Source organism: Rhinolophus hipposideros (assembly GCF_964194185.1).
Source record: "Rhinolophus hipposideros genome assembly, chromosome: 6".
NCBI lineage: Eukaryota > Metazoa > Chordata > Mammalia > Chiroptera > Rhinolophidae > Rhinolophus > Rhinolophus hipposideros.
The window spans coordinates 101,015,333-101,033,292 of NC_138052.1; the positions used below are offsets into that span (position 1 = coordinate 101,015,333).

Here is a 17,960-nt window from a genome sequence, read left to right on the forward strand (position 1 = left end):
GATCACCAGGAGACCAAGCTGACCTGGGGACTGCTTGGAGCTGGGGAGCCACAAGGAAGATGAGAGACCTCGAATTCCAGCCAAGCAGAGGAGACGTTTTACTGAGCACCCAAGGCATCCAGTGGAATCTCCAAAAGTCCTTGCTTAGGAGTAGGACTAAACAGGACGCAAAGGCTGTTTTAAAGCCACCCTAACAGTTTTTAAGCAAGACTTGAAAGGATCACGTTGGTTTACACATAAATATACTGCTTTCAGAACAAGATTCATCACTCATTAGAGAAGGACATTAAATTCAGACATTTGTAGTGTTACATTCATGATATCTAGCATCTGACAGAAAATTATTGGATATGCAAAGAAGCAAAAACCGTGTGGCAGAGAACGAGACGAGAAATCCAGCAACAGATGCAGACCCAGAAATGACATGGATGAGAGAACAGGCAAAGAACTGGAAGTATTTAAATATGCTCCTCCACTGATAGGACAACATGAATATAATGAGCTCAATAGAAGCAAACAAAAGGAACCCCAGGGAACATCTAGAGATTTTTTTTTTTTAATGCAGCATTTGAGATGAAATAAAATAGATGAGACAAATAGGAAAAGTGTAGCAGAATGGTAGCCTTGAACTCAACCATCTTACAATTACATGTCATTGTACGAGGCGGAGAAAGGAGTCCAGCAGGAGGTGGATCAGCAAGTTGTGTGGCCGCCCGCGCAGTAGAGCATTGCTCAGCACAAAGCGACGGACTGCTGGATGCAGCAGCAGGGAGCAGGCTCAGCCAGTGTGCTGAGCAAAAGCTGCCAGCCAAGAAGGCATGGTGTACAAGCTCATGTATGAAGTTCTAGAATAATCCGTCCGTAGTGACAGGACGCAGACTGTCCTGCAGTGGGGGCAAGAGGGTAGAGTTGACTAAGTGGTTAAAGGAACTCCTTAATGGTATGGAGATACTCTTTATCTTGAGTTTGAATGTAGACTGTTGCCAGAACGGATCTAACTGTATGGTTTAAATGGGTGCATTTAACTGATTGACATATATGTAAATTATACCTGTGTGAAGTTGATAAAGAAAGCGGGTAGTTAGGGGATTAAAGGGTAAGATGGAACTGTAAAATGTCTGGAAAGTTAACCACAAAACCCTCAACTTTTAAATTGTAACTATGAGCAGTTCAAGAGAAATGGTGTATTGGGAAAACTCAATGCCCCCATCTTGTAAGTCCGGAGACTATTGAAGAGAAAAGGTAGTTTTTAAATTTTGGCAGACTTCTAAAGAAAGGAGAAATTGCACAAAATGACAGACCAAGTGCAAATGAAAAGTTGCAGACGTTTTGGCAACAGTCTGCACAGAACTTTAAAAATCACAAATAAGTTGTTTAAAGACCTCAAGGAAGGAAGCCAGGTGGCGGGCCATCCATGAGAGAACATGACCATGCTGCTGAGTGTCTACTCAAAGGGTGCTAGTTGGTAGTAATTTAAGTTATTAGCCTCCCACAATTAGCTGGGATGGTGGCTCAATTTATATGAAAAGCAAGGTTGAAAATAGAAAGCTCATTGCCAAATATATTACCAGCTGGAAAGTCAATAGGATGCTTAGTGAGACCAAATTTACAAGAGGGCTGGAGTGGACACTGAGAACTTAAGAACTAAGCTTAAAAAAAATGTAAACTGCCTTAAAGTAAAAATGTGCTAGCATAATTGTAGATTCTTGCGTTCTGGAGTTGTGGGTACTCCTTCATGAGGGCACATGAGCTGAGGGTGGGGGGGAGCAGCTCTCCAGTGTGTGGAGTCTGCGGAGCACCCTCCTGGGAGCTCCATCCTGCCATCACTGGCACATGATAGGAGTTGGTTGAATGGGCAAAAGGGCTGACCACTTAGAACATCCTGCAGAGCCTTCTGAAAAGGCCCTCGTTACATATTAAGGAACCAGTTTCTTATTGGTGAAAATCAAAGGTAAATGTGAAGAGAACCTCCCCCACGTTAGAAGGCTCTTTATTTCCTAGTGTTCCTGGCTTGGCCTGAGTTTTGTTGTTGTCTATTTTTTAGGGCCTAGGTTTTAAAAAATAAAACTTCAGTTTGATTAAAATCTAGAGCATTTTTCCCCCTCCTTTTTAAAAATTTTAATGGGGAATAATAGGGAACAGTGTGCCCTTCCAGGGCCTATCAGCTCCAAGTCGTTGTCCTTCAGTCTAGTTGTTACCTGCTGTGGAGGGCACAGCTCAGCTCCAAGTCCAGTCACCATTTTCAATCTTTAGGTGCAGGGGGCACAGCCCACCATCCCATGTGGGAATTGAACGGCAACCTGATTGTTGAGAGAGCTCGCGCTCTAACCAGTTGAGCATCTGGCCTCCCCTCTGGAAGCTCAGCAGCAGCTCATTGTCTTCAATCTAGTTGTGGAGGGCGCAGCTCACTGGCCCATGTGGGAATCGAACCGGGGACCCTACTGTTCAGAGCTCAGTCTAACCAACTGAGCCGTCTGGCTGCCCCAAATCTAAAGCTTTTGAGACAATTTCACAATGTTATTATCGTAAGAGGAAGCACAACTTTTCTCACGTACCCCATATTTTTAATGTCACATCACCACTGTGTGCCTGATACTGTGTATTTCTTCCTAGCTGGTGAAAACATGGGCCATTTTGTAAATTGAATACCTCTCGTCCCAATCAACCTTTGCTATCACCACTTTTAAAGGATACCTCAGTGATTATAAGATCGTTGGCCCCAGTATGTTTCTTTTAAATTTTTTGGATAATACTGGATTTGTACTGGTCCAGATCTCTGTGTGTCGTTTCCCCCATTTAAAGGCACCTATTTGAGAAATGCCTGCCTGGGAAAAAGAGGCCAGTGAGTGTGGACAGAGCAAAGCTAGGCCCTCTCAGAAATCTAGCCCAGGAGTAGCATCGTGTTCTGAGTTAATGAGCACAGTGTGTGTACATGTCACCCAAAAGCTATTCCACGTGACATAATCGCGTCCACCCTTAAGTGAAGATTTAGAATCAGCTGGGATACTGTCAACTGCTATTTGAGAAGAGGCTGTCTCAGATGCCGTTGCTCACATGTCTTCTGCATCCCAGCCCCTTTCAACCTTATTTTCCATGGCCAGCATGACTCAGCCGGTGGGAGTAACTTTGTCATCTGCCGCACTGGGCTACAAGGTTCCACGGGAGCAGGCACTTATCTGTCCTGTTTTCTGTTGTGTCCCAGCACCTAGACCTGTGCTGGGGACACAGTATATTTACCACGTGTTGGAAAACCCCCATCAGGAGTAGTAAAAATGTAAAGGAGCATTGCTGCACAGCTTATTAGAAGGATAACTTGGGCATTTAGTCACATTTGAACACTCTTGTATTTGGATACGTTAAACACGTAATTCCAGTTTTGTCCTCTTACTGTTCCTTCTCATTTGTGAAAATTGAGTCTAATGTGTAGTCCTAATTTCGTACAGGTCTGACAATTAAGTTTGAGAACTTGCTACAATGCGCTTACATTGACAGCACTGTACAAACAGCTTGGGAAGGCTTCATAACCTTCCTATATCCGTGTCTCACAGCTGTGTTCATGTTGATGTGTGGCGGTGTTCTGTTGAAGGGCATTATTGTTGTTGCCTGTTTTTATGTGCCATCGTGAGAATGAGTTTGAATTAGAGCAACGAACAAACAACAAATTTCTTGTTAAACTTGGCAAGAGTGGAAGTGAAATCAGGGACATGTTAGTCCAAGTTAGGGTTTCCAGGCGGGAATTCTGCCCGTTCTCAGGAATTTTTTTTTTTGCTTTCCCATTCCCGAATCCTGAGAAAAGTTGGTCGGGAAATCAGGAAAATCGGCTCCTTATAGCTAGTAATACCCACAATGGGAAATAAACGTACTACTCACAATGTATCTCTTAGACATTTTTCCTATTTATTGCTAGGGTTTCCGGGTGGGAATCCCCGCCCGTTCTTGGGATTTTTTTTTTTCTTTTCCATTCCCGAATCCTGAGAAAAGTTGGTCGGGAAATTGGGAAAAATCAGCTCCTTGAACCCAGGTGGTTGGTAGTATTGGCCATCACTTTATGGAAACTATTCATCGTGGAGAACACAGAACAGTTTATGTCTCGGGATTTGGGAACAGGAAAGTGGAAAAAATTACTGAGAATGGGCAAAATTCCCACCTGGAAACTCTAGTCCAAGTTTATGGAGATAATGCTATGAAGAAAATGGCAGTGTACAAACGGATGACAAGAGATCAGGCAGCCAGTAACGAGCAGAACTGACGAAGACATTGCAAAAATTTGTCGAATTATGTGTCAGTAATTCACATCAGCTGACTGTGAGAAACATAGCAGACCAAGTAAACATCGATAAAGAAACAGATAGGAAAATCTTCACTGAAAATCCTGGCATGAGAAAGGTGTGTGTAAGTATAGTCCTTAAAGAGCTCACTGATAAACAAAAGCAAAGGAGAGTCCAAGTTTGCCAAGACTGTTTGGAGAGGCAAGACAATGTTTTAGGTCGTGTTATTACTTTGTGCCTTCGAATTGCCATTTGATTTTTATATTGTTGGTGGATGGAAATATTGTTAGGCATGTGGTGTATGTTAGTCGTATGTAGAAATACAGGCTGAGTAGTGCGGCAATGGCTATCAGGGTTGGGAGGATGATGCTGTCATTTTTTGTCAGTTCTTGGATAATTATTCATTTGGGCAGGAATTCTGTTAGTGGGGGAAGACCTCCTAGTGATAGTATGATTGTTAAGATAGACGCTGTCAGTATAGGTATCTTGTTTCATAGGTGTGATAGGGATAGTGTGGTGGTTGATGAGTTGGTTATGAATAGTATGAAGGTTGTGGTTGTTATTAGGATATAAAGGATCAGGTTAAGTAATGCTATGGTGGTGTTATAGGTTATGATGGCTGTTATTCATCCTATGTGGGCGATTGAGGAGTATGCTAGGATCTTTTGTAGCTGGGTTTGGTTAAGCCCTCCTCAGCCTCTGATTAGGATGGATAGGATGGATATGGTGAGTAGAATGTTTAGGTTGATTGAGTGTGAAATTTGGTAGAGAATTGATAAGGGGGCTAGTTTTTGTCATGTGAGGAGGATGAGGCCTGATGATGAAACATGGGTGTACCGATATGACCCTAAAACTAAGCGTCAAAGTGCACAATGGAAGTCAGCCTATTCTCCACGGCCAAAAAAGTTCCGTCAGTCCAAATCAAGAGCCAAAATGATGTTGCTAACCTTTTTTGATATCAGAGGGATTATTCATTACGAATTTGTACCAACTGGACAAACAGTTAACCAAGTATGCTGTTTGGAAATGCTGAAAAGGTTGCGTAAAAAAGATGAAAATGACCTGAACTTTTCACCAACAACTCATGGCTCTTGCATCTTGACAAAGCACCAGCTCCCACGGAACTCTCTGTGAGGGAGTTTTTAGCCAGTAAACAAATAACTACATTGGAACATCCTCCCTACTCACCTGATATGGCCCCCAGTGACTTCTTTCTTTACCCAAACTAAGATAAAGGAAATATTGAAAGGAAGATATTTTGATGACATTCAGGACATCAAGAGTAATATGACAACAGCTCTGATGGCCATTCCAGAAAAAGAGTTCCAAAATTGCTTTGAAGTATGGACTAGGGACTGGCATCGGAGCACAGCTTCCCAAGGGGAGGACTTCAAAGGTGACCGTAGTGATATTAGCAATGAGGTATGGAGCACTTTTTCTAGAATGGCCTTGTGAACTTAATTGTCGGACCTCATGTCTACACACTCCAGACTCACTCTTTTGTCCTGGACTTTGCCAACATGCATGATTTCTAAGGCAGGTGTGTCCTCCTTCCCATGCTGCGCGACAAGGCAGGGGAGGTTCAAACCCGGGAAGCCGGGAGGCAGTCTGGCAGCATGCTCACAGGTTCCTCTGCGCAGAGTTCAGCCTGAGCTGATGACCTGCAGTGCTTCCTTCAAATGTAAGATTTAACTTGGGATATTTTGCACCTTCTTGGAGGTTAAATTTCTAATGTTCACAGTCCGTAGTTTCTGTAATTGAAGAAACTATGGGGCATGTTCCACATGTCAATGAGTGTGCTGCCCAAACTGGTCATGCAACACTGGGCACGGAGCAGGGAAGTTGCCGGACATGGGCAGTTGCCAGTGTTGGGACATGGGGGTGTTTCAAACAGGAAGAGAGGAGGGGCTGCGGTTGTCCTGTCTACCAGGGGAGATTCCATCTGGCCATGTCCAAGGCAGTCTCGGTTCTGTCCCGTTTGCCATCACCGCACCCTGGGAGGCGCAGTGCTGTTGACATTGTTCAGTACATGTGCTCAGTTTTCTGGAAATGGGGCGAGTTAAACGATTAGCAAAACTCATCACTGAAAATGTCCTTTGCATTTTGCTTTATCAGAAAATAAAGACCCTCCTGTAGCTCCATCCCATAATTTGTGCAGGGTGAGATCATATGTCTGATACAAGATGTACAAATTCTGGAACCCACAGACCTGGCTTGAGGTCAAGGCCCTGCCCTGGGTCGAACACTGCCCGTGAGCCCCCGTTTCCCCATCATTGGAAAGGGGGTTTGTACCAAGTTCACAGCCACAGTGTGGCTTCCAGAGAGTGGTGTTTGTGAGGTGCTTAGCCCGGTGCCGGGCCAGCAAGCACCCAGCAGCTTACCTGCCGTCCTGATGGCGCCATGACACTGTTCTCATTTCCATTCGAAGGTGAATCGGGTCTAGGAAAATCAACTCTCATCAACAGCCTGTTCCTGACCGACCTCTACCCAGAGAGAGTCATCCCCGGTGCTGCAGGTACAGCAAGCCACACGGTCTCCGTGCCCGTCTGCGTGGACATTGCTGAGGCGACATCACATGCTTAGGCCCGAGCCCTGTATCTTTGTTTGTTTGCTTTAAACACAGAGAACACACGTGGTAGGAAAGGCGCTGCACTGGAGGTCTGTGGATTGGGGTTATGGATGTTGGCACGGACCATGGTGCCTCCTCCCTGCAGGTTTCTTTGTCTAGAAAGTGTAATAAATATTTCTGCCTGTATTAAATGTTTGATGGGAGGATCAGGTGACAGTGCTGTCACAGAAAAGGCTGTGCAATGTGCAAGTAGGAGGTGACTGGGAGTAGGGGCAGGACGCCTGCTGCTGCTGGTGAGCATCCCCACGCAGGATACAGGCTTCTGGGAACACTGTTGCCTCGTGTGCTCAGAACAGGAGCGCCTGGGACCGGGCTGCCGCGTGGACACAGCCTCTGGGATTCCGCTTCTCCATGAACCTAAATCCTTCCCTTGGTCCCGGGAAACGCCATCATGATTTTCAGTATTGGCGTGTGCACCTTCCCAGGCAGCCCTTGAGTCTTCGCTTAGGTGTTTCCCTGGCTGACTCTGGTATCATTTTCATACAATCCTCACGTTACCTTCTGAGAACCTTCCTCGGAGAGAATAGTGCCTCCCAAATCATTTGTTTATGATAAAGTAACCAGGGGGCCCTTTCTTCTCTTTGCATACTGGCTCAACATTTAAGCACATTCACTATGTAAGTTTGTTTCTTTTCTAGAAAAAATTGAAAGGACTGTCCAAATTGAGGCTTCGACTGTTGAGATTGAAGAGCGAGGGGTCAAGCTGCGCCTGACAGTGGTGGACACACCCGGCTACGGGGATGCCATCAACTGCAGGGACTGGTACGCACGCCGGGCCTGTGCCTGGGTTTACATTTATTCTAGTGTATTTAGGTTTACGGTGTCACCAAGTGATTACAGGCCTGGAATTTGCGTAGGTGGTAAAATAACGAGAGAGTTGAAAGCATGTTAATTACGATATGTTAAATATGGAGTTTCACAGAGACTATTTTTTCCTCTGAGAGCATTTCAGTGAGAGCTGAGATCCCAGCCAATTATCCATCCGGTGCTGGTATAAATGAAACCGCGTGGTTCAGCCATGGCCAGTGGACACGATATCAGGGTATAGTCTTCTCCTGCCCATATGTGAGGAAATGAGGCCTCTTAGACTCACTCAAGTCGTGGTGCCTATAAATGGCTGCCCTTGGCATCATTTGCACAAGTAAGGAATGAAGAAGTACAAGACAAGAGTGGTCTGTCCCCAGGACCGGGCAGAGAGTAGCACTTCAATCGTACGAAGTCCCCTGGTCTGCTCCCCGTGAGCCGGAAGCACCGACTTCCTAGCGCTGGGTGAGGAGAGGGAAGGGGCAGAGGCCTTCTCTCCTGCAGGTCTTTCTAGCATCGTATGGCATGCTGCATTTCCGGTTCACACACCTGTCTGGTCCCCATGTTCGGCTCTGCCCGCTCCCCTCTTCACAGTCACACCCCCTGAAAGCATTGGCAGCCCAGGGTCTTCACCCACTCACTTCAGGCTGTCTGTGGCTATTTCATTCAGGCTTTTGACCCCGACACGTAAGGGAAATTAGGCTTGGCACGGTTTCCAGAAATCTCCATCATGCCAAGTCCAGGAGTCAGTTTCCATTCACATCCTGCAGATGAGCTCAGCTGACATCTGGTGGGTGCAGGGGCCAGAAAGACGAAGTTTGTCTTTGGATTGGGGTTGCCTGCCTGTGCACCCCGTCACCATTCACACTTTTATCAGCTTTAAGACAATCATCTCCTACATTGACGAGCAGTTTGAACGGTACCTGCACGACGAGAGTGGCTTGAACAGACGCCACATCGTGGACAACAGGGTGCATTGCTGCTTCTACTTCATTTCCCCCTTTGGACACGGGTACGTGGTCGCTGGCTCCCCACAGAGGCCTGGGGTGTAGGGTAGAAAGCATCTTTGCTAGCCGGGCTCGCAGCGTTCCCAAAACTGCGTATTATGACGCAAGAACTGAGATAATTTTGAGAGAGAAATTCTGGGTGGACTTCCTTTTTCCCTAAATATGTGACACCTCTTCACAATTATTTGTAGGCTTAAGCCCTTAGATGTCGCGTTTATGAAGGCAATACATAACAAGGTTAACATTGTGCCTGTCATTGCAAAAGCCGACACTCTCACTCTGAAGGAACGGGAGCGCTTGAAGAAAAGGGTGAGTGCAGGGAGGGGGGTGAGGAGGGGAGGGAGGGAGGAAGGAACGAATGGGGTGTGGGGTGAGGAGTTTGGTGGTGGATTTTTAGCAACACGGAACGCTGACTTGTCGTCTTTGCGTATTTTGGCTTCGCCAAGGGTATTGAGTTATTACTATTTATAATTCACCTCTGGCTCAGCAGGTGGCTGTGTGCCGACTCTGACGTGTTGGGTAAATGCAGTGAATGTGGAGATGTGGTCACGTCCGTGAGGTTCTTACGTCAGCAAAACGTGCCCCTCCACACAGCCCCCTGGGCACGTGGCTAGTTACAGCAGTCTGCGGTTGACTGTTGTAAGGGCCTGCATTTAGACGTAAAGCTGTGACAGCACTGTTGTCTGTCGGCCAGCCATGTGCCCCTCGCACACGGAAAGCACCCCCCTGTTGCTCTGCTCAGAACCCACAAAGTGTTTCTTCAATGTGTGTCTGGGTCTTCCCACCACGCTCCTTGGCCCCTGACACCATGGATCGTTGCTTTGCTCACCTGTGTATTCCACAAGTTCAGAACAGGACCTGGCACGTGCCAGGCACTCAGTAATGCATATGTAGTGGATACCGCTACGTGTGTGTCTTCTCACAATTGTGCAACTCAGATGGATTCTTAGAAAGGACAGTGACGCACATTTCAGTTTTTGAAAGATGGCTAACCATCCCCCACATTGTAACAGTGTACAGTTTCAAAGCAGCATGTGGTGTGCTCTGCTCTCCAGCCCAGGAACAGCCCTGGGAATGTTACCAGTTTTTGGTCAGGTGTTTCCCGGTTGCCAGTGCGAGTACTTGTACTCGTGCTTGGTGCCCTTGGCGTGTTCTCTTGAGTTTTAGAGCCTTGTCTCTCTTTTCATTGCTTTTCTATTGACTGACAGATACTGTTGTTTTTAGACACTGATTATATGTCACAGATGATTGATTTCACCCAGTTTGACCTTCGTGTTTTCACAACTGTCTTCTCCATAGCAGTCTCTAACTGATGTACTCACATTTCTCAGCTGTTTTCTTATTGTCTCAGGGTTGCCAATCTTAGGAACTATTCAGGCCCTTGGAAGCAGCCCCTGAAAGCACAGGTATTTTTATGCTTCACAATGAGTATTTTAGCAATTCCTGTTTAATGGAGCTCCACCTTTTATTGGCTGTTGCATTCAATTCCAGAGATGTAGGGGAAGGGGTTGTCTGGGTTAGCATGCTTTATACCTACTCTAATCCTGTGTCCAAAACACTCAAGGCCTGATCTCAAAGTTTGAAGTGAAGTGAAATACTTTCTTCCCTTGTCTCTTTTATCTTGGGGGCCTTTTTAATCCCTTCTCATTACCTGGTTTCTCCCCTCATTCCTACCACAGTACTCTTTCCCCTTGATCCAAAAGAATCTCTAGCACCTGTTGTTTGTTTTAGTCTTCTACTTCCTGGTGTCTTCTACCCTCTCCTTAATCTCTGACTCTGGTCTCCCCTGCCCACCTGCAGTTGTCCTGTCTTGGGCGTGGCGTCTTGGGCATGGCCAGCGGTTCCGTCATCAGCATTGGGCCTCGCCAGTGGGGTTTGCTGTGTGCTCCTGAGACGTGTCTTTCAGCCTCTCTCACCACGTTCTTCCTGGTCCTTGCATGTCAGCATTACTTAGTATTATTCTGGTCATATCATCACCTGTGGCTTCTGCTTTTCCCTTCTAAGAATCATATTACTTTTTATGTGAACCACTTGTGTAAACAGGAGTCCTCCCTCCCCCACTGATGAGCTCTTCTCCCAACTTCCTGAACTCTGTAAATGGTCCCACAATTCTTGTCATCACCCGGGCTGAAAAATGCGTAATTATTTTTGATTCATCACTTTCTCAATCCTTTTCTAATTCTAAAAGGACTACTTACTAAATGTTTCCCAGCTCTTTTCTCGTCCACAGTGTGATTCTGTTCGAGGCCATTGTAGGAGAAAAGGTGGTCAGCAGGGTGGGTGATAGGTGGGAACGGGGGCAGGTGGGTTGGGCCATGCCTACAAGGTATGATCAAAAAATATGGTGAATGTTTAAATTAAAAAAAACTTATTACAGTAAAAGACACATTGCCATTAGTTCCCCTCAAAATATTCCCCCTCTCTTCGAACACACTATCCCACCATTCGGGCCACTTTCTGAAGCAGTTCTGGAAGTCCTTTTTTGTGAGTGTCTTCACTTGTGCTGTTGTGGCTGCCTCAATGTCCTGAATCGATTCAAAATATTTTATCTTTCATGATCATTTTGACTTGGGGGAAATCGTACCATGCCAGATTCGGTGAATAAGGTGGATGAGGACACACCAGAATGTTTTTATTTGACAGAAATTGCCATACCACAAGGGTTGTGTGACATGGAACCTTTCCATTGTGATCACAAAATATGGTAAACACTGCTGCTGAGTGCCATCCAATGGAAAGGCAGGGATCTTCAATACAGGCAGTGGCACTTCGAACCTTGGTAACAGTGTGTGACAAGTTTCAACTTGTTCAGTGCAGTCAGCTGTGTGTGAGCTACAGTTGAGAGAAGGTGTGTTTTAAAGTGTGTGTAAGTCGTTCTCCATCATGACAACACTCCGTGTCACACATCGGTACGGCAATTTCTTTCAAATAAAAACATTACGGTGTGTCCTCATCCACCTTATTCACTGGATCTGGCACGTGCGACTTCTGGCTCTTCCCCAAAGTCAAAATGATTCAGGACATCGAGGCAGTCACGACAACACAACTAAAGATGCTCACGGAAGAGGACTTCCAGAACTGCTTCAGAAAGTGATAGCAAGAAAGATGGGATAAGTGTGTGTGAAGCGAGGGGGGTAATTTGGAGGGCGATTAGTGGCATTGTGTCTTTTACTGTAATTTTTTTTGTTTGTTTAAACCTTCACCATATTGTTTGATCGCACTTCATACTGCTCAGCTTCTGCCTCCTCCATTTCGTTTAGGAATGACAAGTGGAGAGAAGACTGCAGGTCAGGCTGCAAAGAAATGATTGGGGGGATGGGAGGTTCCTGAATCAGTGTAGACAGTCTGTTAAGTAAGATTTTGATCATTGGAGGCAAGAAAGGTCACACTAAGAACAAATTCAGGAACAGGGTGTGAGGTAGCGATGTTTCTTGCTGAGTTGGCTTCTGTTCTCTCTTCCCTAAGGCCTGTAGACGTAGGAAATGCCAGTCCTGGAGAGAATTTTTGTAGGAGTTTATTTGAGCCAAACTGATGGCACGCGCCGGGATCAAGATCTCAAATGCTCCCAAGAATAGCAGCTTTGCAGCTTCTTATATGCGTTTGAGGTTGCGGAGGGAACAGAAGGAAGATGACACGAGGAGAAAGCGGGCAGGATGGAGCCCAGGAGAGTTAAGACTGTGCTCTCGCTTTACGAGGAGGGTCTGAAGGGGGCATTTCGAGGCGTGTGAACCTAGATGCACAGAAACAATGGGCAGGGCTGCTTAAAGCCGAGATAACATTTCAGTAAAGAAGTCATAGGCCTGGAAAGGACGACCCTGTGACCTGCCCAGCTGGGGCTTTACCCTCAGATCACCCTGAGGTGACTTCTGTGGAGTCCCTGTTTTTCCATCCGCAAGGCCCAGGTCCTGGGGTGTCAGTAGGCGGAACTCCAACCTGCCTTGGACCTGGAGATGTGCCCAGCATGTGGGGGCCCTGGGAGCTGGGTTTGTGAGTCGCTGACTAATGAATGACTGCTTGCCTGAGCTCCAGCCCCTCTAGGCCAGTCTGCGGCCTGGTTGACAGTGCAGAGTGGGATGCCAGTGCTGGTCACTTTCTGCCTATTCAGTGACAATCGGATCCCCAGGCCCCGCGCCTGGCATTCAGGGGCCTCTGCACTTGGTCCCCCAGTTGTCCCAGATGTCTTATTCCCAGCACACCTCTTGTGTGCCCCCTCCTCAGCCTGTAAGACTCAGCCTGTTGTTCAGGGACACCTCAGGTGACACGCGGGGCTCTCCTGTGCCTGTGGCATCTGTCTGCGTGTCCCCGTCTCTCCCATGGCATGTGTCGTTCTTGAGGCTGGCTGGGGCGTGATCTCATTGCAGCCACTGTGCGGGGTTTTGTACGCTGACGATGGTGGTGCATGATTGTTCTGGACAGAGGTGTCCCCCCAAATGCAAGCATAGGTACCTTTGCAGCAGCTTATAAAATCATTTGAAAGCGATTGGCATAATCCATTGGATTCTTCCTTGAAGTTTGGTGATTCTGATGCATTGTCCAATGCAGTGAGTTAGACTTAACAAAGATTTGTGTAGTTCATTAAAATGGTTCCTAGCTTTGTCATTATTTCAGATTCTGGATGAAATTGAAGAACATAACATCAAGATCTATCATTTACCTGATGCAGAGTCAGATGAAGACGAAGATTTTAAAGAGCAGACTAGGCTTCTCAAGGTAAGAACACTGCGAGCATGTGCTCAGAGCAACTCAGTCCTGTTGCCTGTGGCCTACGCTCAAGACGGGAGTGGGTAAAGGGCCAGATCCTGGTCGGCTTGACTGAGGGACTGTCCGGGTGGGTTTGCTCACTCTAGTGCAGGGCTGTCCAAACTGCGGCCCGCAATCCATTGTTACTGGCCCGCAGCAAATTCCCAAAATATATTTAGTTTACTTAAATAAACCAGGTGAGGCAATAGTACTTCACCTCAGTAAGTGGCCCGGCTGTTTCTGTATTTTACCACGTATGGCCCTTGGTGAAAAACGTTGAAAACAGTTTGGACACCCCAGCTGTAGTGTCTCTGCTTTCAGTGTGTTCTGACCTAGCTGTCCCTATAAGGCTTAAATCTTACTGCAGGCCTAATTTACTGTCATGCAGTTTCTCCCATGAGGATGATAACTGCCACTTCGAAAGAAAATTCTGTGTACTGCTAGCTTTCCAAGTCCACCTTGTAGCAAGCAGCCAAGTGTTCCGCCCATATGCTGACATCCTGTGCCCACAAGGACCATCACGGTTCCTTCCCCGTGGGGCCTGTCTACCCCATGTGTCTCTCTCCAGGCTAGTATCCCGTTTTCTGTGGTTGGATCCAATCAGCTGATTGAAGCCAAGGGCAAGAAGGTCAGAGGCCGCCTGTACCCGTGGGGTGTCGTGGAGGTGGAGAACCCAGAGCACAATGACTTCCTGAAACTGAGGACCATGCTCATGTAAGACACTGTTGCACCCATCGGCACGAGAGCAGCGCCCCCCCTCAGCTCCCAGCTCCCCTTGGTCAGAGTCCCTCACTTGGGCTCTGGAATAGTGCTGAGGCCTGTGGCTTCAGCCCTCTCCTTCCTTACTGGTCTCTCTGGCCTCTTTTGAGGCTAAACATAGACTAGACTCAAACCCCAGCGTGGTCGCTCCCGGCATGGGAAGGCCCTGCTGTAGATGACAGCCAGATCTGTGGTGGGGCGCCCAGCTGTCGGTCTCGGGCCCTTGTTGCGATGGCCCCAGCCAGCCCTGACATTCTTCAATCGATTCTTAGCAGCTAGAGCAGACGTGACTACAGAAACAGACTGTTTTCCTCTGCAAATAGATCGCACACTTAGTCACATCCGGGCAGTGCTGTTGCACTCAAATGGAGAGGCTGAAAGAAAGTATTGCTCCAGTCTATTACCCTTGAATCAGACGATCTCAGAGAATGGCTCACCTAGGTAACCTTGGAGTTACTGAAGGTCGCTCTCTGGGCCACATGTCTCACTTGAGTGAACAATTTTTAGTGAATTACAAATCACTAAAATACCATTAAAATTACTATTTAAGCTGATGCTGTGTTTCCCCAAAAATAAGGCCTAACTGGACCATCAGCTCTAATGCGTCTTTTGGAGCAAAAATTAACATAAGACCCTGTCTTATTTTATGATAAACCGGATATAGTATATTATGGTGTAATGTAATGTAATATAAATAACCAGATCTTACATTAATTTTTGCACCAAAAGACACGTTAGAGGTGATCGTTTGGCTTGGTCTTATTTTTGGGGAAACGAGTAATTCAGTCACAGCGTAAGGCATTTAAAGTGAACCCCAGGCCCTTCAGGAATGGCTTCCTCCCAAATGCAAGCATAGGTACCTTTGTGGCAGCTCAAAAATCATTTGAAAGTGACTGTCGTAATCCTTGGATTTTTCATTGAAGTCTGGTGATTCTGATGTATTGTCACAGAGGTGGACTGTGTGGAGGCTGTAGTGTCCAGTGTGTGTTTTTAGAAAGAGAGGACAGGCCACCCCTGGGCCGTGGCCTGGTCCGTGTTTTTGGGTCCTGAGTAACAGCAACACAGCATCTTTATTCGCTCATGAGTGATTACGTATTTAAAAAGGCGGGGCCAAAAAACCCAGGAACATTTTATACGATGATTAGAGGATTGGAAGTGCTGTTTCTATTTTATGCAGAATATTAATACTTAATTTTATTATTTATAAGCTCTTCTTTATAGCTTAATCTAATTAACTTTGGTGTAAATGTTGAGCTTAAGAAATCATGACTATTTGAATTGCATGTTTTCTCAAAGTATTTTTAAAAAGTGTATTGTTTCAGACATTGCTTACCTAAAAACACCTCCCCAAACATCTTTGTGCATCTACGTCTGTCCAGTGGTGATGGTGTCATGCAGAGACCCTGTGGGTGGGAGTGTTTGTGTACTGTTGATTGGATAGCGAGGAGAGCTACACTTCTGTAGACATTTCCATAGCCTCACCCCCTTATCCCGAAATTCCAGGAACTTTGCATACAATTTATAGTAATAAGGGGGGGGTTTTGTTATAGGTGTTTCTCCCATGTCCTTGAATGGCTGTTTTTTCCATTCAAATGGCACATGTGTGGAGCCCCGTTATGTGTTCTCTCTTCCAGCACTCACATGCAGGACCTCCAGGAAGTGACCCAGGACCTTCACTATGAGAACTTCCGTTCTGAGAGGCTCAAAAGAGGCGGCAGGTCATGATCACGCTGTCCCCTTGTATCCATACTGTGTCACCCCAAGTTGTGCTGTCTACTTCCTGTATGTGTCCAGTGTGGCCTTGTTGACGTCTGAGCAACATGCTCTGGTTTCTTGTTGCAAGATCCTCGTTTCTGATTTAATCGAATTGTGTTTTCCTCATAGACTGTTAAAGGTGGCTTTAACCATCTACACATAAAGCACAGCTTCAGATGGGAGGGCCGGAGATGTGTGTGGGGTGCTTTCTCAGAAGCATCCCTCTGTCTGTAAATGAGAACATTAAGAAACTTGTACCGCCCCAGCTTAGTACAAGTGAGGGGAGCAGCCGCCCTCACTCATCTCTTTTTTACCATCCTAATAGGTTTTTATTTCAGACCTGATTTGTATCTGATAAAACCACATCTCTGCTTAGAGTTGAACATATATAAGTGATGCACATCATTTATAAAAAGAATTTTTTATATTGTAGTTTACTAAAATACATTTTTAAAATTTGGTGGATTTGTGTATATGTACGAGGTATATGTTAAAGTCTACCGTGTTATTAACATGGGGACCAGACAGTAAGAAAGGTTTCAAGGCAGCGAGGAGGTCCCACTAGGAGGAGAAGGCCACCAGACTGGTGCCAGGCCATCGGCATGTGCAGACTGTGTCCTCATGAGCTCAGAGGCCTCTGTACTGGCCTGTGAGACATCAGACCCTATTCCTTTTTTCAATGCAATGGTGACAGTGTGCATAAAGTAACTGGAAAAGAGTATTCTTCAGATAATGGCTACTGTTTTTTGGGTAGATAAAGATGGAAGTGGTATTACCCCGGCTTAGAGTATTTCTTGGATTTTCCATTTCATGTTGCTCTTTTTTCATCATTCTTACCTATTCATGTGATTAATCAGAAAAACGATATATGTACGTAATTTTAAAAAGACATGTTTCTCCAAAATGTAAAGTGATATTTTGCTTCGGGTCTCTGTCATCAGAAATAACCAACGTACATTTGATAAAATATTGTAATTTCTTTCAACTCTTAGAAAAGTGGAAAATGAGGACATGAATAAAGACCAGATCTTGCTGGAAAAGGAAGCTGAGGTAAGTAGAAAAGTACTATTTTTAAGCCTAAAGCTGTGTAGTTTGTACCCAAAAACATTTGTAGTTAGCTTATTATAGTTTTCCTTCCTTGTTTTTTTGAGAAGAAATATATTTCATATAGCTAATGTATTTTATATATACATAATAATATGCATATTGCTTTACATATGTTATTTTATTTAATCTCCAATAGCAATTTAGTGGAAAGAACTTAGAAATAGTGAGAATTTAAGAGGGTGTATATTAGCTCCTTGGCGTGTTTTGGGAAAGCACAGAAGCAAGCGGGTGTTCTGGGACGTGGGGCTGCGGGGGGCTGGGCGCCGGCAGTAACACGCTGTCTGTCTTGTGCCCGCAGCTGCGCCGCATGCAGGAGATGATTGCCCGGATGCAGGCCCAGATGCAGCTGCAGCTGCAGGGCGGGGATGGCGACAGCGGGGCCCACGGGCAGCTGGCCTGAGGTGAGGGCGCCTGGGATTCTGTCTTCACGTCCCGGCCTTCCAGGGGAAAGGTACTCCCAGAAAAGGGAAGCTTCTCCACTCCTGTCCAGTGTCCAGTGAAGAGGCTTCCTGGTTCCTAAGCCACGATAGGGTGAACAATAGAAGAACTTTTATTACTTAGACAATTAGAAGTTTATTAACGCTGCAAAACAAACAGCCCTTCAGAGAGAATGTTCAGTGTTAGTGAACAGCTAGTGTAGGCCGCTTGAGGGGGTGAACTCTCCCGGGCAGGGAGGGTACCTCGAGGGGCACTGCGGACCGCCTGCCCCTCAGCACAGCTCTGCTCCAGCCCTGGAGTCAGTCACGGTGCCGTCTTTCCTTCCTGCTTGAAGGGACTTTGGACACTAGGGGCCTGCGACTAGGAAAAGCTCCCGTGTCCTGTGGACTGCTGAGCATGCAGAGCTCTTTTGATGTCTGCTGTCATCACCTGCGAGAGGACGGAGGGAGAGGA

General features: G+C 46.2%; 1 protein-coding gene across 1 annotated transcript in view; it reads left to right on the top strand.

Moving 5' to 3' along the window:
- SEPTIN2 (septin 2) overlaps window positions 1-17,960 on the top strand; it is a 29,466-nt gene that overhangs the window by 8,406 nt on the left and 3,100 nt on the right. The window contains exons 4-12 of the mRNA XM_081052312.1: window positions 6,697-6,783; window positions 7,536-7,659; window positions 8,579-8,713; window positions 8,900-9,017; window positions 13,317-13,418; window positions 14,017-14,162; window positions 15,842-15,925; window positions 16,955-17,012; window positions 17,368-17,470. Coding sequence (XP_080908438.1) covers window positions 6,697-6,783; window positions 7,536-7,659; window positions 8,579-8,713; window positions 8,900-9,017; window positions 13,317-13,418; window positions 14,017-14,162; window positions 15,842-15,925; window positions 16,955-17,012; window positions 17,368-17,469 — 956 coding nt within the window. The 3' untranslated portion in view covers window position 17,470. The remainder of the gene's footprint in view (window positions 1-6,696; window positions 6,784-7,535; window positions 7,660-8,578; window positions 8,714-8,899; window positions 9,018-13,316; window positions 13,419-14,016; window positions 14,163-15,841; window positions 15,926-16,954; window positions 17,013-17,367; window positions 17,471-17,960) is intronic.